Source organism: Amblyomma mixtum, chromosome 8 (assembly GCF_055824585.1).
Source record: "Amblyomma mixtum isolate Tamu chromosome 8, ASM5582458v1, whole genome shotgun sequence".
Lineage (NCBI taxonomy): Eukaryota > Metazoa > Arthropoda > Arachnida > Ixodida > Ixodidae > Amblyomma > Amblyomma mixtum.
The window spans coordinates 112,015,954-112,040,154 of NC_143019.1; the positions used below are offsets into that span (position 1 = coordinate 112,015,954).

A 24,201-nucleotide genomic window follows, 5' to 3' on the forward strand; every position below is an offset into this window, starting at 1 on the left:
AATTCGGACAAATTTTACCAGGCATCAGTTTATTTGACCTTGCTCCACAGCCCATGAAGATGTTGCAAAAGGGCCAAGGTCAAGGGAGACTGCGAAAACTTGCCAAAAGAAAATGAACAGCCAAAGAGCGGAGCTAGTGCACAGTTGAAAGACAAATTTGTAAGCCCAGGCCATCGGTATGGGCATCGTCACCAGCTAATCCAATCCCAAAGGTGGAAGTGTAGACGCAAGACGTACTCAACTCAAGACCTACAGACAGCTGCTTGCATCAACTTTTGTTAGCTTTTTGACCTTTCAGGACACTCGATTGCCCTGTTCATCTGCTGTGATCACCATCATGGTCTGCGATTTCTTGTGCGCTATTTATTAAATTTATTTTGTCTTTCTCTGCCATCTTAACATCAACAATGAAAATAGTCATAACAATGACTTTTCCCCCTCTAGAAGAGTATAAAAAAGAGGCTTCTTTTTTGGTCCCTTTCTTTAAGTCAGCACACTCACTCATCTTCACTAGGGGGCTGGAGGTCAGTGGCACCACCATGCACAGGATAGATAAATGGATGACAATGACTACGTCGATGAATGACAAAACTGCCCTGCTTGAAACAAAATGATCGAGGAGGCCATTTTCCCAACAGGTATATACTAGCGCCACACCACCAGTAACATTTCTATCTAAGTGGCAGAAGGCACAAACTATGGACCCTTTGCAAATCCTTACAGTTAGTCTCCGGTCTGGCCACCTGAGAGCGCCGCCATCGTGAAGGAGTGGCTTCCCGTGGCGTAGTGTTGTTCGCGTGTGTGTCAACGTGCACGTGTAGAGTTTGACAGTTGCCTGGCAGTCACTTGCACACCGTGCGCACGCTACAGCGTTTGCACAGCATGGCGAGCACTACGCCCCCGATAGTGATCCCAATCACAGGATGGCAAAAATAACCTCACGGTGCTTCCGCGCCTTACAGAGCAGAAGATGCAGCTCTTCTATAGCAGCCAGTCGGGATCGGAGCGCTCACTCGGGCGAAGCTACAATTTTAGTGTCGAGTCAAACTTACCTCCTCCGTCTCTGCAGACATGCAGTTCCAGTCAAAGGTATGTAAGTCTCTACGGTTTGGAGTGTGGCGTATGCATTTTTCGATTGTTGTCAATACTGAGCTTGCGAGAGTTGTGTGCGTCGCGGAACAAACCAATTCGAATAGACACGCGCTTTGTGATTTCACCTGGATGGTTTCATACATGCCCTCGGCTAATTTCTTCGCCACAAACTTAAGAATCGTTGAGCTGAACGAGTGGAAGATGCAAGGCAGTCACACGTTCATTGGGGGAGCATTTACCTTCTGCGGCGTCGATATTCAGCAGTTAATGCGCCCCGATGGCTCAGTGGTTAGGGCGCTCGAATGCTGATCCCAAGACCTGGTTTCGATGAAGGCGAAATGCAAAGGCGCCCGTGCACTGTGCAAACCCCCCGTAGTCGAAATTAAGGGGAGACGCGGGTCGAATAATCGGCATTTTGAAAATTTTCAATTTTCTGTTTTCGATTGTTTTACCATCTTTGAACATCCTACTTTCATGCAGCAAAATATGAAAGCAAGATTTGTACGAGAAGTTAGCTAAAAACGCGTCTAAATGAGCCGCGTGACCAAAAAAGTAGCGCGTGCTGCCCAATTTTGGCCATCTTTATGCTGCTGCCGGTCACGGCAGCGGCGCCGGCCGCCATTGCGCCCTCTTGCAAAAAGTAGGCTAAGCCTTCTTCTTTCGACTGGCACATCAGTCAGTTTCATATTTTCACGGGAAAATATGAAAAAAAACGCTTTTTTCCCGTGTCTACCGGACGCTCCTGATGTCATGTGACGCGACCCGAGGCCGCCATTGGTTGTCGCCGTGCAGTGGAGCCACCCCGTCAGTTTCGTATTCGCTCGCGTTGCATCGGCTCGCACGGCTATTCAGCAATTCTTCTCATTATCAGAAATTTTTCATGATGGACTGCGAGAATAAATGCAACTTTCGCCTCCGCAAGAGCCGGACTGCGTGCCCATACAAGGGTAAGCGCAAGCACGCTGCAAGCCCCCTACGTCAGCAGAGCGGAAGCACGCCTTCCAGCGCTGCGAAGTCAAGCACGTGTGATTTCATCAGTAACGCTTTCGAGTTCGTGAGCGCGTCGGAGAAGTTGGCAGCGTTCCAAGATGAAGAGATAGCGGAGAGCAGAACCTCTGCCGGTGCAAGTGTAGTTATCTGCGAAGTGGAAGCGCTGACCCGTCTCGTTAGTGGTGCCATGTGCGGGGGCGTGCGGGAAGTGCGAAGTCACAGTGATTGAAATTGAGAACAAGCGGAAAGGCCTCGCTTCTCTCCTGGAGCTCAGGTGTACAAACGAAGCATGCCCGGCAATGGCAATTTCTGCTGCATATATGTCGCTACGTACGGATACCAACAGCGGTGAAGGCAGCGACGCGGAGCGGTGCAGTGGAAGCCCCCGGGACAGTTTCGCTATCAATATGAAAGCGGTGCTCACTGCGCGTTCCACAGGTGTCGGACACGATCAGCTGATGAGGTATTGTGGCATTCTTGGCCTACAAAAGCCGCTTCATCACAAGACATTCCACAGCATAGCGAAGAAAATACACATCGCTGCCACCAAAGCGGCCGCCGACAATCTTGCAGAAGCTAGGCGGATAACCGCATTGGAAACTGCGCAGACTGACGTTGTGGTCATGTTCGATGGGACCTGGCAGAAGCACGGGCACAAGAGCCACAATGGTGTTGGCACTGCCATCTCTCTGGACACTGGCCTTTGCCTAGACTTTGAAGTGCTGACCAACTACTGCCAAGGCTGTAGCAGTCACAAAGCACTTTGTGATGAAGAGGAAGAAGTATGGAGGGTCTTCCATTCTCCTGTGTGCGAGAAAAATGTTGAGTGCACCTCACCTGCAATGGAAACTGAAGCAGCACTACGCATCTGGAGCAGGACACAGTCCTACAACATGCAGTTCACCACATTTCTCAGTGATGGTGACAGCAAGGCATATGCTGCAGTTTCCGAAGCTCAGGTTTATGGGCTAACGGCAGTGACCAAAGAGGACTGTACAAACCACGTTTCTAAACGTCCTGGCACTGCACTAAGAAAGCTGAAAACACCGCTACCACGTCGACAGAAACTTGGTGAGAAGGCCATCCAAAAGCTACAAAACTATTACCAGATTGCAATAACAAGCAACCGAGGCAGCCTAAGAGGCATGTACTGTGCAATTCGGGCATCCTACCTCCATTCGTGCTCCAGTAATGGTGCTCGCCGCATTACAATGGTAATCGCCTCATTACAAAAGGTGCATATGCGAGCGAGTGCTGATTAACCTTCTGCGAGACGAAGCAATGAAGGTAAACCTGCGAAGTGCCATCGACATGATTACGACGTCTTGGTGGCAGATAAAAGCGTCAACCATCGCCAAGTGTTTCGCAAAGGCGGGGTTTGTGCGCAACGCCGTGGGCAGCGATCCTGATGTGAGGAGCGACGATAGCCTCCGCGGCGACGATGTCGACGAAGTCCTCGACGTTGATGATGTGCGGTCGGACCTGGTAAAAAACAACATAGTTGGACAGGATGACACATTCGAAGGCTTCGTAAATGAGGATTGCGATGACTTCATCTGCGAAGAAGCAGACACGAACGAAGCCATTGTAGCAGCAGTGCGGGATCGTGATGACAATGTATCGGACGATGACGACGACAAAGGAGACAGCACACCGGAAGTTTCTCACAGAGATGCACTGGATTACATCAGCAAGCTGAGGATGTACTGCGCGCAGAAGGGCTTGAGTGAGAAAGCTTTCCAGCGTCTGATCGCTGTTGAAGATGAGGTAGTGCACAATGCAGCGAAGGCTCATCGCCAGACGAAGGTAACGGCATTTTTTCATAGATGAAGAAATAAAGTTTTTTGTTTAGTGTCCAATTCTGGTGCTTTATTGCACGTTAAGTTGTAAAAGACTCAATGAAAGGTGGGTTGGCCATATTTGCATGTGAATAAAAGCCTAAAAATGATGTGTTTGATATAGTGCGGTACCGCTTATAATGCGGATTTTCCCGACTCCCGCGACCTGCGTTACAAGCGGTCTATGCTGTATCTGGACAAGTGGGAAGAACATGCCAAACCAGCTGGAGGTGGTTTTCTATATGAAAGTACACCTGCTGGGTTAAGAGTGACCATAAAAAGCACTCTAGGCTTGCTTTCCTACCTAAGCACTAATATGGGTTTCAAGTATTTATTAACATCCCGTTTAAGCCAAAACAAATTAGAAAACCTCTTTGGAATAATTAGGCAATCATCGGGATGTAACGATCATCCAACTGTCTCGCAGTTCCTGGTCACTGTTAATTTGATAGCATTTTATAACCTTGCCAAGTCGCCACGAGGAGGCAACTGCTCCCAGGATGTTGTCCAAGCACTGCTGAATCCAAGCGACAGACACCAAGGAGAAATCTGTTAAGCACGTTTTAGATTCAATGGACCGAGGAAGGGTCGATGAGGCCGAGGATGTAATTAACACTCTGGTTTCAGAAGGTGACCATACAGGATATACAGAGAAGAAAAGCAACAGCTCCCTATGTAGCGGGCTATGTGGCAAGGTAAATGGTTGCAAAAACAGCTTGCCTCAGTTGTGCTCCTCACCTTTGCATAAGCAATGCTGAAGCAAGTGCAAATGCGGATGCCTATTTCACTACCCACTTTGATAAAGGCGGGCTCATTTGCCCAAGTGACGCTTTATCAAATGCTGTAAAGCTCATGGAAGATAGCTTTACATCATTTTTCAGCAAGAACAAGTTGCACATGGAAAGCTTGCCTGAGTTTGCCAGCCTTTTACATTCCCTAATGCTTCCAACTCTTGGGTGCCCCGAGCACCAAAAGCAAACACTGTCAGCTGAGCTAAGGTTTTATGTTCTGTTAAGGTTTAGATTTTTCGTCGAGGGCCTTAACAAGGAATAACAAGGACAGTGAGAGCGACTAAAACTGCTAAAGCTGCGCCACTGAAATTGAATACGCGCTTTTTCGTACTTTCTGCTGGCCAAAAAGCATTACCCCCACTCGCACTTCCCCTTTGATTAAACATGCTGCATTCATTCTATTAAACCGAATTGTGTGTTTTGCGAAACGTTTTTTTTTTACTTTGAATTCCATCAACCGCTTACGCTCGCGTGTGCTTACATTTGGTTAGCGTTTGGTTTGCTTAGCCCTTTCCAACCCTCAGCGGCGCGACGCGTGCGAGAAACCGGCTCGCCCCAACGCGCGCGCCCACCCTACACCCTCTTGTACCACAACACCGTGAAGGAGTGGCGTCCCGTGGCGTAGCGTTGTTCGCGTGTGTGTCGACGTGCATGTGTAGAGTTTGACAGTTGCGTGGCAGTCACTTGCACACCGTGCGCACGCTACAGCGTTTGCATGGCATGGCGAGCCCTATGGCCTCGATAGCGATCCCGATCACAGGATAGCAAAATAATCTCGCGCTGCTTCCGCGCCTTACAGAGCATAAGATGCAGCTCTTCTATAGCAGCCGGTCGGGATCGGAGCGCTCACTCGCGCGAAGCTACAATTTTAGCGTAGAGTCATACTTACTGCCTTCGCCTCTGCAGACATGCAGTTCCAGTCAAAGGTATATAAGTCTCTACGGTTTGGCGCGTGGCGTATGCATTTTTTGATTGTTGTCAATACTGAGCTTGCGAGAGTTGTGTGGGTCACGGAACAAACCAATTCGAATAGACACGCGCTTTGTGATTTCACCTGGATGTTTCATACATGCCCTCGGCTAATTTCTTTGCCACAAATTTAATAATAGGTCTGTTCGATTTACCTGCACTGCTGGAACTAGTTCATGTGTGCCGCACTCGGCCATTCGTTTTGGCAGTGCAGCGTGGTGCCCTCTGAACTGAGGCGTTCGTTTTAAACAAGTGCCGGCGTCGTGCACGCCTAGTTCACAGAGATCCTGCACTGCGTTTAGAGCTGGTGCCAGTCGTGCAAAACTACTTTTGCGGAGTAATTGATCACCCTGTCAGTTAGCGAAAAGAGCACATCACCCTTCAAGAAGTGGCGCGTGGGAGCGGTGGCCACAGGCTGGACATGAGGATGCACATGCAAAGGAAAAATGGAGAGAGCATCATGCTAAGAGGGCAAGGACTCCTGAGTGGAGAAGGTATCGCGAATGTTTTCTTGCCTTTCTTTTCCTTTTTAGCCAAACCTTGGGATCGAGTTAGTGCCCAATTTTCAGGGGCTGTGGCTACTTCGTATTAAAACTTCACTGGGTAAGCGAAGTCTAGGGTGGGCCTCTGAACATGACCGCCCTAACCTCTTTATTTGTGAAACCCTTAAAATGGGGTGTAAAAGCACTGGACCTCAGCCTAGGCAGAGGCTCCGTCCTTAGCACGCAACTTTCACAGCACCTAGGCTTTAACTAATGTGTTTAGTCGAAAAGTAAGGAGAGTTGTTTCTCTGTGTGAGACTGACTTTACTTGTGTAAGTTAGTTTGTCTTTGTATATTTCTGTAAATATATTTCTTCATTTCATCCCCTGCCTCATCAATCGTCTCCTCTTTCATCACTGCTGAATCGACTTGTTAGGAGAAGTCAAAAACCCTCCAAAGAAAGGGAACAAACCATCTTTAAATTTACTAAGGCAGCCACAGTGTTCTGCAAGGGATTTGTGATGATGAGTGTGCCTGACGACCCCCGGGTACTCGTTACACACGGATACCGTTCCCATCTAGAAATCAAGACGATATATTGCTACATTCCTGGGCATTCTCGTGGCACCGTCTCCCAGCCGAACTGCCTTAACCGCTATTCTGGCTAGCCTTAGCCATGGTGGCGGGCAGTTCTTCGTGTTCCGCTCGGGAGTTCGCTGCTGCCTGGCGCTTCCCAGTAAAACGTGCCCTGGCTGTCCCGACTGTCTAGTCGTGACATATTTGGTGAAGCCAGCTGGGTAACGTCCTATGTACACTGACTCCAAGGACGCCTTTGAAGCCAGTTCTCAGTGCGTGGACACAACCCCTGTCCACAAAGCGAGGCCTGCGAGACCTACAGCCAGAGTTCAGCGGCCTTACAAAACAATCAAGAGAGATGACATCAACTAGTGGTTACCTGCGTGGCAGGAGCGCGCAGGGGCGCGTATTCAAGTGTTTGCACTTACTTTTCACCATGACTGGCTCGTGGCGGTCATCACAGTTTCAAACTCCCGCGTTTCAGCGGCCTCAGCAAATAACATGTCTGCGCGCAATCCGTGGCGCAATTCCATGGTTCACCATACTTCTATCACATCCACCGCATTCTTTCACGTTTCCCCTTCCCCTTATTACCTTCCCAATCATTTTGCTGCGTCATGCACACGTGTTGGGGGCGTTGAGCTATTCCTGATCCCTGCCCACTATCCTAGCAGGGGTTTGATTCCCCGCAATGGACATTTTTTTTCTCTTCTGTATTTCTTTTTATATTTCTTTTTTACATGGTTCACCATACTTCTATCATATCCACCGCATTCTTTCACGCTTCCCCTTCCCCCCTCATTACCTTCCCAATCGTATTGCTGCGTAAGGCGCACGTTTTGGGGGCGTGATGCTGCTGGCGGTTGCTGTCTGGGGGGGGGGGGGGGGACAGCCTTCTCCTCAGTCCTCACAGGGGTTCAAAACGACCGAGTCAAAGCGAGCGCCGGCTCATCCTGTCTGGCGCCAGCACCAGTTGTTCCGGAGCCGCAGCCCTACATCATGACCTACAGCGAGGCACTTCGGCGGCCTGCGGCAGTGGCACAAGCTTTTTCACCGGTGCCAGCTGTATAGTACCCATGTCCATGTCCAGGGGGGGAACAGTCTTCTCCTCAGTCCTCACAGGGGTTCAAAACGACCGAGTCAAGGCAAGCGCCAGCTCATCCTGTCTGGCGCCAGCACCAGTTGTTCCGGAGCCGCAGCCCTACATCATGACCTACAGCGAGGCACTTCGACGGCCTGCGGCAGTGGCACAAGCTTTTTCACCGGTGCCAGCTGTATAGTACCCATGTCCATGTCCAGGGGGGGAGGGGGGGGAACAGTCTTCTCAGTCCTCACAGGGGTTCAAAACGACCGAGTCAAGGCGAGCGCCGGCTCATCCTGTCTGGCGCCAGCACCAGTTGTTCCGGAGCCGCAGCCCTACATTATGACCTACAGCGAGGCACTTCGACGGCCTGCGGCAGTGGCACAAGCTTTTTCACCGGTGCCAGCTGTATAGTACCCATGTCCATGTCCAGGGGGGGAGGGGGGGGAACAGTCTTCTCCTCAGTCCTCACAGGGGTTCAAAACGACCGAGTCAAGGTGAGCGCCGGCTCATCCTGTCTGGCGCCAGCACTAGTTGTTCCGGAGCCGCAGCCCTACATTATGACCTACAGCGAGGCACTTCGACGGCCTGCGGCAGTGGCACAAGCTTTTTCACTGGTGCCAGCTGTATAGTACCCATGTCCATGTCCAGGGGGGGAGGGGGGGGGGGAACAGTCTTTTCCTCAGTCCTCACAGGGGTTCAAATTGACCGAGTCAAGGTGAGCGCCGGCTCATCCTGTCTGGCGCCAGCACCAGTTGTTCCGGAGCCGCAGCCCTACATTATGACCTACAGCGAGGCACTTCGATGGCCTGCGGCAGTGGCACAAGCTTTTTCACCGGTGCCAGCTGTATAGTACCCATGTCCATGTCCAGGGGGGGAGGGGGGGGGGGACAGTCTTCTCCTCAGTCCTCACAGGGGTTCAAAACGACCCGAGTCAAGGCGAGCGCCAGCACCAGTTGTTCCGGAGCCGCAGCCCTACATCATGACCTACAGCGAGGCACTTCGACGGCCTGCAGCAGTGGCACAAGCTTTTTCACCGGTGCCAGCTGTATAGTACCCATGTCCATGTCCAGGGGGGGAGGGGTGGGGAACAGTCTTCTCCTCAGTCCTCACAGCGGTTCAAAACGACCGAGTCAAGGCGAGCGCCGGCTCATCCTGTCTGGCACCAGCACCAGTTGTTCCGGAACTGCAGCCCTACATCATGACCTACAGCGAGGCACTTCGACGGCCTGCGGCAGTGGCACAAGCTTTTTCACCGGTGCCAGCTGTGCAGTACCCATGTCCAGCTGTGCCGAACACCATGCCGCAGGAATTCAGGCCCACCATGCGTAAAGCACATGTGTGGCGAACACCGAGGAACCAGCCACTCTCCTACCACTGCGGTAAGCCCGGCCAGATCCTGCACAACCGCCCCTACCGTCGAATGGGTTTAAGGGGTTTTGCTTCAGACCTGCACCGCTAGGGAGAGGGTCATGCTGTGATGTGCATGTGCGTAGCCCTAACCACGGCAACAACCACTAGGGCAAAATTGACGCGATGAAGAACTTCGTGAGTGCCTCGGAGGTGAAGATTGGACTGTTTGAGAGTTACAGCTGTGAGCAGTCGTCGTTCCACAAGTGTCGCGAGATGCGACATCAGTGCGCTTATGTTACTGGTAAGCGGGGCTGTTTGCCCAAGGTGCTGTACTTGTAGCCTTGCGTACGCGAACCGGCCGAAAAACGTAAGGACCTTTCAGTGTTTTTTCAACTCCACTGCGGAAATAGCGAGTGCCCTGCATCGCTACTTTCTCCTAAGTACACCTCAAGCCGTGCTGTGCCTGGTGGACTTGCAGCTGGCGTCAGCGGAAGCCGAAGCTTTTTAGACCAGGAGCTCCCGCGACAGCTTCGTTGTGAACATCAAGGTGGCCATGGCTACGCGCACTATAGGCATTGGGCATGAGCAGCTGTCCCGTTTCTGTGCCATTCACGGCTTGCCGACGCCGTTGCATCACAAGAACTTTGCGGCGATCGGCAAGGAAGTGCATGCTGAGGCCATGAAAGCTGTGGCTGAAAACATGAAAACAGCTACAGCCCTCACGAAAGAGAGGGCAGGGCGGGCGAGACCAATGTTGCCGTTATGTTTGACGGCACCTGGCAAAAGCGGGGCCACAAAAGCCATAACACATTGGCACAGCTGTGTCGGTAGACACTGGTTTGTGCTTGGATTTCGAGGTTCTTTTAGACTTCTTCCTTGCGTGCAGTTGACACCAAGACCTTAGAAGCGAAGATGAGATATGGCAGGCCTACCATGGCCCAGTTTGCGAGAGGAACACTGAATGTTCCTCTCATGCAATGAAAATGGAGGCAGCAGTATGTATTTGGATGAGGATATCCTCACAGAAGACACCACTGCAATTCACCAAGTCCCTTAGTGATGGGGATGATAAAGCTTTTAGTGCTGTTTCCGAGCCAAAGGTGTATGGTGAAACCCCAGTCGAAAAAGAAGATTGCACAAATCATGTAGCCAAGCGTCTTGGCACTGCACTCCGAAAAATAAAAACGCTTCTTCTAAAAAGTTGAAAGATGCAGCAATGAAAAAGTTGCAGAACTACTAACGTATAGCTATCACCAGCAACAGGGGCAGCGTCCAAAAAATTTATCGTGCCAGTTGAGCGTCATATTTTCACTCCTGCTCAACACATGCTGCTCACAGCCGTAAATTCTGCGCTGAAGGAGAGGAATCTTGGTGCAAGCACCAGCGAGCCAAAGCACTAGGAGAGCCCGTATCAGACCACACTCCGCTTCTGACCAAGGCACAAGGGCTGGCAGTGCTACCCATCTAGAAATGGCTGACCGATGAAAAGCTGCTCACCCAGTGCCTACGGAGAAAGACTCAAAACGAAGCAGAGTCCCTCAACAGTGAGATCTGGCTGCTATGCCCAAAAACTAAGTTTGCCTCAAGAACTGCTGTGGAGACAGCAACTGCCATTGCTGTGTTACGATATAATAGGGGACACGGTAGCTTTCAACAAGTTCTCGAGGAGCTTGGTGAGCTGCCACCGGAAGAGCTTGTTGTGTCGGGAACCTCCCGTGGCCAGAGAAGAATGAAGATGAGGTCGGTCCGCCACACAGCCGAAGCCCGAGCACATCGCCGTACGTGGCAAAGAGAGCACGTCTGACAGACTCCATTTGCGAAGATTGTGAGGGCCCAGTGTATGGGGCAGGAGAATTCTAATCAACATGACTGTGCTTGAGACTCGTTCTTGCATTTTGTCAACAGAGTGGTAATTAACACACCGTTCTTCCCATCTTTGATGCCTAGGCAGCGTTACCAAGCCCTGTGTAAATACCTGCATTTCTGTGACAGTAGCGCCCAAGCCAATGGGGACAAGCTGTGGAAACTGCGCTCAGTTTTAGAGTATGTCTTGGAAGCTTTCTCCAGTGCCTATTATCCAGAGGAAGAGTTGGCAGTGGATGAGAGTCTCATGAAGTTTCAAGGCTGACTCTGCCTTGTGCAGACCAACCTGTCAAAGAGAGCTCGCTTTGGCATAAAGTATTACAAGGTCTGTGAATCGGCTAGCAGGTACTGCCTCAAATTTTCGATATATACCGGAAAAAGTGACAAGTCGCCTGCAACAGCAGGGATGTTGTGGTGATGCTTGTAAGCGAGTAAAAGGCCATGCCATTTTTGTAGACAACTGGTATAGTTCTCAGACTCTGTTTCTAGCGTCAAAGATTCAGGATCCAGTGCTGTTGGCAAGTGAGGCTGCAACGAAAAAAACCTGCCGAAAGACTTCAAAAAACTGAACTTGCAGCATGGTGAGTGCTACACTGTTTTTTTCCCACGGGATAATGGCTGCAAATTGGCAGGACAGAAAACCAGTGGCAATGTCAACGCTGCTACAGACTTCAGCGACTCAGGGAAGAAAACAAAACACGGCCAACCGATCCGAAAACCTTGTGTTGTGCTTGACTACAATAAAGGCATCGGGGGCATTGACCGCCATGATCAACAGCTGGCTACCTTCCCGATAATGTGGAGATACGCCAAAGGATACAGAAAGATTTTTTTTATGTTATGGATTTAGCCGTTTATAACAGCTATATCTTGTTCCATAAAGCAACTGGAAAAAAAAATGTGCTATGCGGATTGGAAGGTGGACCAGGTCGAACAGATCGTTGAAGAAACTGTGCTGCCTGGATATCAGCGCAGAGGAAAACGAGCTGTAGCTTCATCACCGATACGTTCAGAAGCTTGTGAGTGGGCTCATTTCCCTCCTCAGATGCCGCCCAATGCTGAGAAAGAAAATCCATCTCAAAGATGTGTCGTCTGCAAGGCACAAGGGAAGAGAGGTGAAAGCCGCTGGGAGTGCAAGAAATGTAGCGTAGCTCTTCACATGCCACAGTGCTCTAAAATTTATCACACTTTAAAGAATTACTAATTCTGAAAATGTGTGCATGTTCTGAGAGCAAAATAAAACCAATTTTTTTAAATACGACTTTTGTAGCGCAAGTTATTGCAGATTCTTTGCAGTGAACTAGGTCGCATCGCGCGCAAAAAAAGAAAATGTCGTGGATTGCAGTTGCGCAACGCGGACAAAGCGGTGGAAGTGAATGCCAAAATTGAAACCATTATAAGTGACTCCAAAACTTCCATTAACAACTACTCGAGAGGGAGAACCTCAAAAACCTCTCAGAATCCTCCAAAGCTATCCTGAAAAACAAGGGGGAGCTCACACTAAGGCTCGAGGATCTATCGCCTGGGCCGTGAGCAGTGACTCGAGCCTGGAGCGCACAGAGGAAGGTCTCATCAGCTACCAGGAAATTACCCAACACTTCAAATTAGCTAGACAGATACTTAGACTGTGCACTTGTGTGACTACTGTGGGGACTTTGCCCCACGTTATCCCCTTTGGTTTGCTTTACCGCGGTGCTCCTCCTCGGTTGTTACCGTAACTACCAAGACAGGGCGCCTCCACCGCAGCGATGTGAGCGCCACAGACTGCATTATTGCTGCGCATGTGCACAGGGGAGTGAGACGACTGTCTTTTCGGCTGGGGAACTTGGTGCACATGGACTGTTCGGAGGGACGTTCTGCTCTTAGCCAGCAGGGCGAGGCCGTGGGGGAGAACGTTCTCCCGCATCTTGTCCCATCCGGTTGTAGAGTATCTTCCCTGCCCTAGCGTGGGCGAACATTCGCTCGTAACTGTGCTAGTGAGTAGGACGACCTTGATTCCTTAGCTCATTTTGTTGCTAGATGGCGTCATTGCTGTCATAGCAATAAATGCCTGTTTGTGTCAGCCAGTGTCGTTGCTTTGTTTCTCTCAGAGCAAGGCCCACCGTGGTCGGCATGTGCTCGGTGGCGTACGTGATCACAGGGTGGGGTCCCGGCGGTTTTGAACTATGTCAGCCGCGATTAAGTGCGGCAAACGTATTTAATCCCTCTATTACAAAACCGCACACTACTCAGCTCTTTAGCTCAACCTCTGTGATGCCAGGTGCCTCAGCTCTCCGGCTCGATATCGTTCAGATTCTTCCTCTCGAAGAATATTACTTATTGGAGAAAAAGATACTTCTACTTCAGGAAGGCAGGGCCAGTGACGAGGACGTTGACATTCCCAGTGCTCACATCTCCACTTGACCCCGACCATCATCGGCGGCTGCTACTCTAGCAATATTCTGTTCGAGAAAAAAAAAAGCTTCTAGACAGCCTGCGAAGCCCGAGGCATTTGTCGGTTCACCCAATCTGAGAGAACCGAAAGTCTGAGTCGGAGTTTTATACTGCCGTGAGTTGAAATATATATTTGGCATAGCGTGTTTTCATGTATGTGCTTCTAAGCGCACACTGCTCTCTGCTGATGCCACTTCTGATATCCGCAGACCGAGACTATTTCTGGAAGTATTACCGTATGACTCCGGAACAGTTTCGAGAAGCTCCATGCACTCCTTGAAGCGCTTGCCCAGAAGCATTGCATTCGTGAGCCACTCCCTTCTCAAATGATAAGGCTCACTATCACCCTGAGGTATGTAAGTTGGCTGTGGGATTTTTTTTACGCCTGCTTCTCAGGTTCTTTTTCTCTGGACAAACCTGACAAAATGTGTAAGTAGCTGCGTACACGACAACCACGTGAATAGGCCCATAACAGTTTAACAGGAGGTAGACAAGAAAGTTTTCTTCTTGTTTTGTTTTTCAAGGTAAAAATTGTTTTGTGTATGCAAAATTTTGTAGCATTTCAAAAAATAAACTGTGTAGAACCACAAACGTTGGATTTTCACTAACTTTCTGTTTCAGTTTTGTTTACAGATACTTGTCATCTGGCATGCATATGCAAGACATGGCCCTTCGTTTCAGGGTCGGCATTTCCACTGTGGCAGGCATCGTACATTTCACGAGCAGACTGCTATGGAAGATGTTGTAGCTGTCTGTTTAAAAGCTATGGGGCACTGCAGTTCCATCTGAAGGCTGTGCTTACTTAATTAGCCACACAAGCATCTTAGCTGTTCGGTTAAGTACGAGGTACTAACTGTGATTTGTCATTTTTAGCAGCAATGCGTATGGCTATGGTTACTTGCAGGGCATATACTCCACTGTGCTGATGGTCGTCGCCGACAGCAACCTGAGGCTCCTCATGGTTGAGGTCGGTGGCTATGGCCGGCAGAGCGACGGAGGGACCTTGAATGCAAGGTTTGGCAGGTGAAGGAGTTCTTTGTCTGCCAGCCACCAGGCAGCTCCCCAGTTCTGGGACTGTGGGACCGTTCAGTTATGCCTGACGGCCCCCCTCGAATGAAAGCAGCATCCTTTGAAGCTGTTAGGAAACTTTAATCATCAGATGATGATGATGAAGAAACTTTATTTCCGCCAGAAGAAGACCCGTGCCCCTCCTGGTCCGCAAGTAGGCGTCCGGGGAGGGGCAGCGTCGCAGCTGGATGACTAGCAACGATATAGTCGCGCAGCTTCTGCTGCCAGGCAGGTCGCGTATCGTTGCATGCTAGGGTCGGCACTTCTCAGTATGGTCTCCCATTCCTCTGTATTATTGATTCCGCCATATCCTGGGGCACTGGGGCATCTCCATAGTATGTGTTCAAGTGTAGCGGTATGCCCGCAGAACTCTCACACCTCCGCATCCTCCCTCCTGCCTACGAGCTCAACGCGAAAGCTGTAAATGCAACAGTTATGGAGTGCCAGAACGTGAAACTGGTCCTGAATCTAATCGACTCTTTCATCTCGAATAGTCTTCGAACTCGTGATTAGTGCTAAAGATCGCATTTGTCGATTCAACTGCCTTGTTCATAGACATTGTGAGGGCATGGTGGAGAATAGTGAATGTGGAAACTCCTCACAAGGGCCGAAGAGTCAAGGACGGCCTGCAAGAACCAATACAATCAGTCATAGATCAACAGTTGACCTTTCTCAGTGGAATCGTAGACTGGCTTGATGCCTGGCAGTTAGCTAACATGTCCAGTGGCGCACTCACCAGGGAAAATCACACTGAACTGCGGCTGGATTGCCATTTTCTTGTGGAAGTGTCACGATACTGTTTGGAAGAGCTGGAGTTCAAGTACGTTTTGCTGGAGAAACTCCAAACAGACACTTTGGAAGACCGGTTCAGTAGTTATCGCAGGTTGGCTGGCAAGAACTACCAAGTATCTGTGTGTCAGTTGTAAGAGTGAGAAAAAAAAAGTTGAGGCTACAAAAGCTTCTAACATTGCAAACTGACGCGACTTCAAGCACCAAAGAGGACGACCAAGGAATTGTGGACACAGGTAATAATTTCCGTTGTTATTACAGAGGACAACATGGATGTGATAGTGTACATAGCTGGCTACTGAGCACATGCTGCCCTAAGGAACCTTCCCTGTTCCTCGTGTGCCAGCGCAGTAGTTGTTGAGAACAGAGCCCTGGAAGCTGAAGAGATAAGCATGATTCTTCACCTTTCCAGAGATGGGCTTAAGTTTCTGCAGCCGTGTGTTGTTAATATGGTTCTCGTCTCCAAGCTCATTGTTGAAAAGCTTTCGACAGGGGGAAATGAAGAGATTTTTGTTGAGCGGCAATCAACGCGCCAGTGTACCTTCCTCAGTAGCTTCCCTGGTGCAAGAAGACTTTCCGATCAGCGAGTGTGAAAATGGACATACAATGGCATTACTTCTTCAGCTTATGGTAAAAGCAGCAGCCAACACTGTGCCAAGTAATTTTTGCAAATTTAAGAATGACACCATTTAGGACAGCAGTCAGAAGAAGGCAGCTGCCAGGAAGCGAAAAAAAATTAAAAAATTTAAATAATTTTATGCAAAGCACCGAGAGCATTATAAAATAAAGCAATAATAATAAAAGCAATAAAGCCAACGGGACACAACGCTCCCGCTCCTGCTTGACCACTGGTAGGAGCTGGAACTCACGAGAGCACTTTGAGCGCAGTTAAAAGTGCTCCTGTTAGCCCAATGGAAACAGCTATTAGAAACGCATTTCCTGACATGCGAGGAGATCAAGGCGGCGGATGCACAACGTGCTGCTAGTCAAGAAAGACTTGGCGACATGCCAGCAACACAACGGTATATAGAAGTGATGATGCCCTATCCCAGATCTGCCACAGCTACAAGTCAAGGTGCGAAATTTTGCCTTGTGCATATGGATACCCTAAGCGACCTGCTCTCTAGCATTTGGTGCCTGGTTTGACCATTCCAGAAGGCACCCAGCTTGGACTGGCAACAAAGCTTGAACTGATGTGCCCACATTGTGGGATGGTTGCAAGCTCGTGGAACTCCGCACGCCAGAATGAAGCATTGGCCTTTGAAGTGAACATACGAGCCATCACGGCAATGAAGCAGACTGGCAAGGGCCAGACAGCTTTCAATGACTTCTGGGCAACGATGAAGGTGTCTCACAGAGGTCCTCATCATGGGACATTCCAGAAGCATCTGCAGAAGACATTCAGGGACACAGAGATCCAGTGTATGGACAATTTCTATGTCGAATCAGCTGCTGCAGTGAAGGAGGTCTACAAGGAGATGGACCTAAGCTTTTGCAGCGACATCACTGTAGTACATGATGGAACTTGGCATAAGCGTGGGCACACACCCCACATCGGAGTTGGGGTAGTCATTGAGTACCACACAGGCCTCATCATGGATGCTGTGGTTCTGTCTGAACAGTGCCTTCGCTGTCGGGTAGGACCGAAACCTGGAGATGCAGATTACACAAGCTGGCATGAGCATCATGTTTGCCAGAAAAACACTGATGCTAAATATGGCAGGATGGAAGTAGAAGCAGCTTTAATTCTTTTCAACCGTTCAGTATCAAAGCGCTTGTATCACAACGCTTGTATCACAACGCTTGTTTCTGATGCCCTACTGCAAGAGAGCATCTACGGACTAGACCCCATTGTTCCCAAATGGTGCCTCATCCGCGTCCAAAAGAGGATGGGCATAACACTGCAGAACCTTGCTGCTGTATTCAATTTCGTTTTCCACTTGAATTCTTTATTCTCGGAGGGGGCACTTCCCTTCTTCATTATATATATATGGTTGAATGTGTGAATTAACGGGTTCTTGATGCATCGGGACATCCTTCGTCTTGTTCGCGATGTACCCCCCACGATGAATTATTACAAACTCGCCCAGCTATCCATCCCTCTTCTTGATACTGGGGACAAGGAGGAAACCACAAAGCAACAGCTGATCGATACAGTGAAGCTTGGCACAGAAGAGTAAGCGGGACCTTCCGGTTCATATGACAGTGCTGAAGCAGCAGAACATGATTACCATGTGCAGCGAAGTGACTCTAGGCTAATTTATTATATCACTGGCTATGTGGCAAAGAAATGTGTGCTTCCAAGCAAGCGCTCTTGTTTGTACCGACAGCCTCTTACTTCCAGCAGAACAAGGGCGCTGTTTGCATGCTGCAGCATTTGTGCAGCACAATGATCAAGGAGGCTTGCTCTGCCCCTCGCTTGAACTGTTTCGTGTTATAACCAGGCTAGAGGACATTTTCACAAGTTGTTTCAGGGCAAGAAAGGTACACCGTGAAAGTGCGATGCACATGATACATATTGTGTTGCTCCTTTAAAGGTGGGATGTAGACAGCATGCAGAAAGTTTGACTCTTCGCACAGTCAGCATTTATGTAATCACACGGCTTCATTTTTTCGTCAAGGGCTTGCACAAGTCCAATATGCTGTCAAAGCGAAAGGCAGTGGAACACCTCAAGCTGAGCAGGCTTAATTGGCTACATTTGTACAGTCCTTGCAACAATGTATTGCAGCCTCTTGCACTCCTTGCGTTACTCTGAAGATTAAATGCATGTGGAATAAAATTTGTCAAGCAGCGGGGGCAGTTTCGCGCTTTCTTTTTCTTGTGGGCGTCGTGTTTTAAACCTTGCTTACCGCGAACACTAAAAAATTAACGTGCTTTCGCGCTTATGAAATAACGTGCAAATTAAATCGACCAATTCTTTTGCATCTGTCCCAAATGGCAGATACTGTAAACGATTTTTCTCGAAATTCGCAGAATTAGTCCCGCAAAGAACATCTGCTTCGCGAAATTTCTCCCTCTCGAAATATTCTTACCCGTATTAGCGAAATGCTGAGCTCGCGAAAAATACATCCCCTGGCTTTTGTCTGCTTCTAGTTTTATTTACAATGAAAAGTCCAAAATCGTAAGGCAAGTTCAATAAAAGTCGACGCTGATAAAGTTTCTTGAAAAAAGAATTTAAATAAATGGCGAGCCAACAGTTGAACTACACTGAAACAGTGTTGGTATGTAACCAAACAAGCCTTCCATTCTAGCGTGCAGCGTATGCTGCAGAGGCAAGCTTTCAAGAGAGGTTGATGGGCTGCAGGAGACACCGCGCGCGTCAGATGGAGAGGCGCGGTTGTGCAACTGGAAAACATTCTAGTACACTGTAGAGATGGCACACGTGCCTTTGGGGTCGCCATTTCACAATCTGGACAGATCACCAGGCACTGGTGTCCTTGCTGTCGTCACAAGGACACGGAAGATGCCCACCCCGAGTCGCACACTGGAGTGCACAACTGCTTTGCTACACTTTCACTGTTGAATACTGCAAGGGGTCCACAAACACTGCAGATGCACTTTCTCGGCTGCCAGCACCTACCTCGGAGGCAGAGATTGCTAAGGAGGAAGAAACTGTCTCGTTCATTGAGCCCGCCTGCGTGACAAAGGAGAAGTTAAGGCAGGCTGTCCTCGACGACGGCTGCCTGGTCATTTGTGCTGAGTTCCTGGCCGCCAAAGAAGTCCATACCAAAAGAGGCGAAACCATTCTACCCTATTCGGGAAGAACTTTCTCTCGTTGATAACCTGCTACTGCATACACAGCGCCTCATGTGTCCGCCCTCCGTCACAGCTCAGATCATCAGCACCGCGCATGAGACACATCTGGGTATCACGCGCACGAAGGCGCGACTGCATGAGCGGTTCTGGTGGCCACGAATGGATAAGCAAGTGGAAATGGCGATAAAGAACTGCCACATCTTCCTGGAGGCAGATCAGTCCGCCAGGACATCACCAGCACCTGAGCGACCGTGACAGACACTTGGCCTAGACATTGTTGGTCCTTTGGCGCATGCAGCTTACAAATGCAGATTTGCTGTAACGCTTGTGGACTACCATTCCAAATGTCCGGAGGTACACTTTTGCAGTGAAGTGTCCACCAGCACCGTGAAAGACTTTTTAACAAGTGTTTTTGCCCCTGAAGGCTATCCAGAAGAGATCGTTTGTGACAATAGACCTCAGTTCATTTCGCGTGAATTCATCACCTTCCAGAAAAAACAGAGGCATCCGTCTTTCGCATTCTTCAGTACACTATCCCCAAGCGAATGGGCAAATAGAGCGGTTCAATCGCACATTGAAAAACTTCATTCAAGTCACGCTCCTCGAAAGGCAACCACTACGGCAGGCATTGACAGAATCCCTTGCCATTTACCGATGTACTCCGCAGGCCACCACAGGCGTTGCCCCAGCAGTTCTGGTGCATGGTAGAATGCCCCGAACCAGGCTGGATGTCGTGGATTTCTCAGCACCAGCATTCGCGGAAGACCCAGCCAAGCAGTTGACGCGACTTCGACGAAGGGTCTGGCGTCAACAGCAGAGCAGCAAGCACTACACGGACAAAAGGAGACTAAGATAGTCGTAGGCGACTTTATCCGTATCAAGAAACTGTCCGTTCGTTTCAAGGGCGACTGCACCTTTTCTTCACCAAATAAAGTGATCGAGAGGAGGGGACCAGCCTCTTTCCGACTTGGAGACGGCCGTATGTAGAATGCCTCCAAGCTTTCCAGGGTTCCAGAGAGGGATGAACCAGGCCAATTTGGTGCCATACAGCAGCCGCAGTTTCTTGATGTGCCGCAGCCTGCCGTACTACAGCCGCCTTCCCTCAGGATGCAGGCTCGGCCTTCTGGCATACTGCAGCAGCAGTCTACGAAACGTCGCCACCGTCGACAGTGCAACGTTCAAAGCGGCCGACCCGAGACCGCCGGCCTGGCTCCAAGACTATCACACCTATTTGTTGGCAGTCTGACATTGTGTACATAGTCTTGTAATTATGTGTAAATAAGTACACTGTGCATGCCTTGGGGTTTTACTAATACGTACTAACAACTAATCACTAAAAATAAGAGGGGGGGAGTATGTTGTATTCAGTTTCGTTTTCCATTTTAATTCTTTATCCCCAGGGGGCGCTTCTGTTCTTTGTTATATATACATGACTGTATGTGTGAATAAAGGGGTTCTTTGTGCATCGGGACGGCTGGAGTCTGACTTCCACCTTGGAAAGTATCACACTTGTGCAAAAAAGTGAAAAGTCAGCGGGAGGGAAGTGAATTCATTTCTCTATGTTATCGTTAATTTCATGTGTCTTAATTCAATCTCCAGACAGCGGGCAGGCTGACAGAAGCTCTCATTGATAAACTGACAGACTATTATGGCTGGGCCCTGAGAAACAACTTCCAACGATGTGGCTGCAACGCAGTGTGCAGTGATGGCATCGTACTCCATGTCACGTCAACTGAACAGGAGCCTCACCACGACTTCTGCCCAGAGGGTGCCAACTCGTGGTGCCGTCATTAGGTTGTCGAGGCAAGTGATTCGCCACAGCCAAGGCACAAGTACAACCTTCCAGGCTACATCGCTGAGGCTATGCAGCGCCTCTCACAGGCTTCTCTTCTTCAATGCTGCATGGGTGCAAAGACAAAATGCTTCTGAGTCTTTCCACTCTGTCCTACGGTCCCTGATGCCAAAGGAGCAGCACACGTCGTCGGTTGCTGAGCAGACAGCACTGCATGAAGCAGTGCTGAGACATTTGGACTAGGTGGCGACACCGTCCTGGATATGTGCAGCAAACTACCTTCTGATGAGGGTTTCAAGGTGGCTGCAGATAATTTTTTCAGCTCTTTGGACCTTGTTGAAGAACTGACTGGCGGTGGTATCCAGTATGTCGGCACCTTGCGCCGGCTAAAGGACTGTTCGCTCAAGTCTGAGAAAGCCCTAAAGCCACATGGGCACGGTTCCCACGATCATTGCGTCGACAACGGGACAGGCCTTGCGGTTGTACGCTGGTTCGACAGGAAAGCCGTAACATTAGTTTCAAACTTTGTGTCCGTGGAGCCTGTTGAGAAGGTAAAGAGATATGACCGCAAGGCCAAAGTCCACATAGATGTACCGCGCCCAGCTATTGTTGCGGCGTACAACAGTTTCATGGGCGGTATAGGCCAACACAATTATCAGGTGGCTCTATACAAATTCAACATAAGATCCAGGCGGTGGTACATGTATGTTTTGTACCACAGCTTGTTTATCTGTATGATGAACACTTGGAACATCCGTAGGCGCCAATGTGTCCAGCTAAAAACAAAAGCGATGAAGTTACGAGTATTGATTGCAGAGCTATCAGATTCTTTGATGTTCTGTGAAAAGACAAGAAAAGGACGACCGTCTAGTCTCCCTTCACCAGTCCCAAAGAAAAGAGAAGTGGCGACAAAGCGACCTCAAAGTGAAGTACGGAAAGATGGTGTTGGCCACTTTCCTCTGGTCACCAACAAGAGACTGCGATGCAGGAACTGTTCGCCAAGTATGAACACGTTCAGTTCTGTTATTTGTTCCAAATGTGAGGTGACACTTTGCCTGAACAAAGACAGAAATTGTTTTTATGACTACCACAAGCAGTGAACATCTGGCTTGCACAACCTTCCTGAACTAACAAAGAAGCCCATTGTATCAAATATGATACGGACTGCAGTTGCGTAATGCTTACATATTTTTGTAGTATTTTTGAATTAATCGACTCGTGCATCGCAGAAGTAAATAAACAAGTTCTCATTTTTTCTTCTTGTGTTTCTGTGTGCGGGCTTTGCAGGGTTAAAGTAGGACAACAAGATTAACTGAGCTCCTTCATTCTTCTCTTTATGGGACATTCAGAGTGCTTTGTGCTTTATAAGTGCACACTGTTGTAACTGCAGTATGCAAGGCTTGGGCATGCATTGTTCTTTATTTAGGAGAACACACCCAAAAGAGCTTATCTGAGAGCAAGGGCTGCATGGTTTTCTGCAATGCATGCTCAATACATAAAAGGCACCAAAAGACTGCAGCAAACAAGGCGAAGACTGCAAAAGAAAAACGCCGAACTTAAATCTGTTCTGTCAGCATTAACTAAGGAGAATATCCTCCTGAGAGAGCAAGTGTCTATGTTAGATGGCCTGGGTAAAGCAAATAAGCACCTACTTAAAAGACAAGTCGCAAAGCATGGTGGAATTGGCACTCAAAAGCAGTACTCCCCTGAACTGAGAACTTTTGCCTTAACTCTAAATTTCTATTTCCATCAGTCAGTCAGGAAAGTTTCTGGCACGTGCCTCCCACATCCCAGAACGCTGCGAAAATGGTATGAGACTGCTGATGGCCAGGCAGGACTGTCAATAGAAGCTTTCAATGGCCTAAAAATGAAATGTGATGAAACAGCAAGCAAAGGGCACCAAACAGTTTGCAGTCTCATGGTCGATGAAATGGCTGTTCCGCAAAACATCCAGTGAAAAAAACGCAACTTTGAAGGGTTTGTCGATTTCGGCAGTGGCATTGACAGCGACTCTTCACCACAAGCAAAGGCTGCATTTGTTGTAATGGCTGTGGCTATTAATGGGCAATGGAAGTTGCCCCTTGGTACTTTCTAGTTGACGGCCTAATTGGAACACGAAGGGCTAACCTTGTCACCCAGTGCCTTCGTAAGGCACATGATGCTGGTGCTATGGTCATTTCACTCACTTGTGATGGGGCACCCACAAATCTGGCAATGTTGCAAGAGCTTGGGTGCGATTTCCAACATGTGGGAGACCTAAAAACAACCTTTCCACATCCAACTACCCAGGAACCAGTGGCAGCATTTTTGAATCCCTTGTGAGGAATGCACTGGCACACACTGGTCGGTTGGTCAGGTTTTTTTCACTAGATGTCTAGGAGCAAGAAGAATGCCCCCACACAACCCGGAGGAAACGCGGCTGCGTATTGTACCACTAGCGACAGTGGAAAAATGTCGAAGGGGGATAGCACGAGAAGTTGGCATAAGGAAGGCAACAGTTAATAGGATTATTCAAGCCTTCCGTGAAGAAGGTCGCATTGGAGACACACCTAGATGTTTGAACCGCATGACGACACCTGAGCAAAACATGGCCACTGTTGTGTTGCTGTAGCTGCTGCAGACCCCTCCACCACTGGGGGCCAGGCAAAAGCATTGTTGGCTTGAACACAAGTGACGAGCTTGTGTGAAAACAGCCACGTGAAGCAGGCCTCATGAACAGATGTGCAGCCCAAACACCACTGCTTTCGGCAGCCAGCAAGGCGGAAAGGCTGCGTTTTGCGCACGAGCATCTGCAGTGAATGACTGGAGTCGAGTAGCATTCACCGCCAAGTCTACGTTCTGCACCCAGTGGGACCAAAAGCAGAGTCTATCGACCAGCTCGCTTAAGGTATGTAGTGCACGTTTTGCACGTGAATGAAAAAGATGCCCATGGTGGCCTTTCTGCTCAGTTTCATGTTGCCTACAAATAAACAAAAAACGCTCACTGTCTTCACAACAAATGCACTGAGCAGCTTTTTTTCTCCTGTGTAGCCTTTACATTAAGACTTAAAATTGCATCGAGAATGCAGTATTACATTAAGATATTAAAACTAGCTGTTTTTTTCTTTTGTAGGCATAACCCTTGCTACACCCAGGCCGTAAAATCCAGCGGCCGCAGGAGTGTCAATGTCTGGGGAGTTGTCACCAACGGGGGACTCGAGCCCATCTATCGGATTCCCGGTGATTTCTGCTCGGAGGCATACATTGAAATTATTGATGACATGCTCCTTCCCCACTTGCTTGACGGTCCTTTCAAGGACGGTTTCTTTTATCTTCAGCAAGACCTTT

At 49.1% G+C, this 24,201-nt stretch overlaps 1 protein-coding gene and 2 pseudogenes across 1 annotated transcript; all 3 read left to right on the forward strand.

Annotated features, from left to right (window-relative positions):
* The first annotated feature begins 2,538 nt into the window (after positions 1 to 2,538).
* On the forward strand, positions 2,539 to 9,281 carry LOC149333922 (uncharacterized). Its single transcript, XM_089557818.1, has 3 exons — positions 2,539 to 3,296; positions 3,418 to 3,888; positions 9,129 to 9,281. The coding sequence occupies exons 1-3, from the start codon at positions 2,541 to 2,543 to the stop codon at positions 9,279 to 9,281; spliced, it is 1,380 nt and encodes a 459-aa protein (XP_089413944.1). The 5' UTR covers positions 2,539 to 2,540.
* Positions 9,282 to 9,851: 570 nt separating this feature from the next.
* LOC149333923 (uncharacterized) lies at positions 9,852 to 11,032 on the forward strand (annotated as a pseudogene).
* A 4,220-nt stretch (positions 11,033 to 15,252) lies between these two features.
* On the forward strand, positions 15,253 to 21,117 carry LOC149333924 (uncharacterized; annotated as a pseudogene).
* The last annotated feature ends 3,084 nt before the right edge of the window (positions 21,118 to 24,201 follow it).

Coding starts and splice junctions, on each gene's coding strand:
- LOC149333922 (XM_089557818.1), top strand. CDS start 2,541: ATGAGGTATTGTGGCATTCTTGGCCTACAAAAGCCGCTTCATCACAAG. Junction 3,297..3,417: donor GTGCTCGCCGCATTACAATG/GTAATCGCCTCA, acceptor TCTTGGTGGCAG/ATAAAAGCGTCAACCATCGC. Junction 3,889..9,128: donor AGGCTCATCGCCAGACGAAG/GTAACGGCATTT, acceptor ACCATGCCGCAG/GAATTCAGGCCCACCATGCG.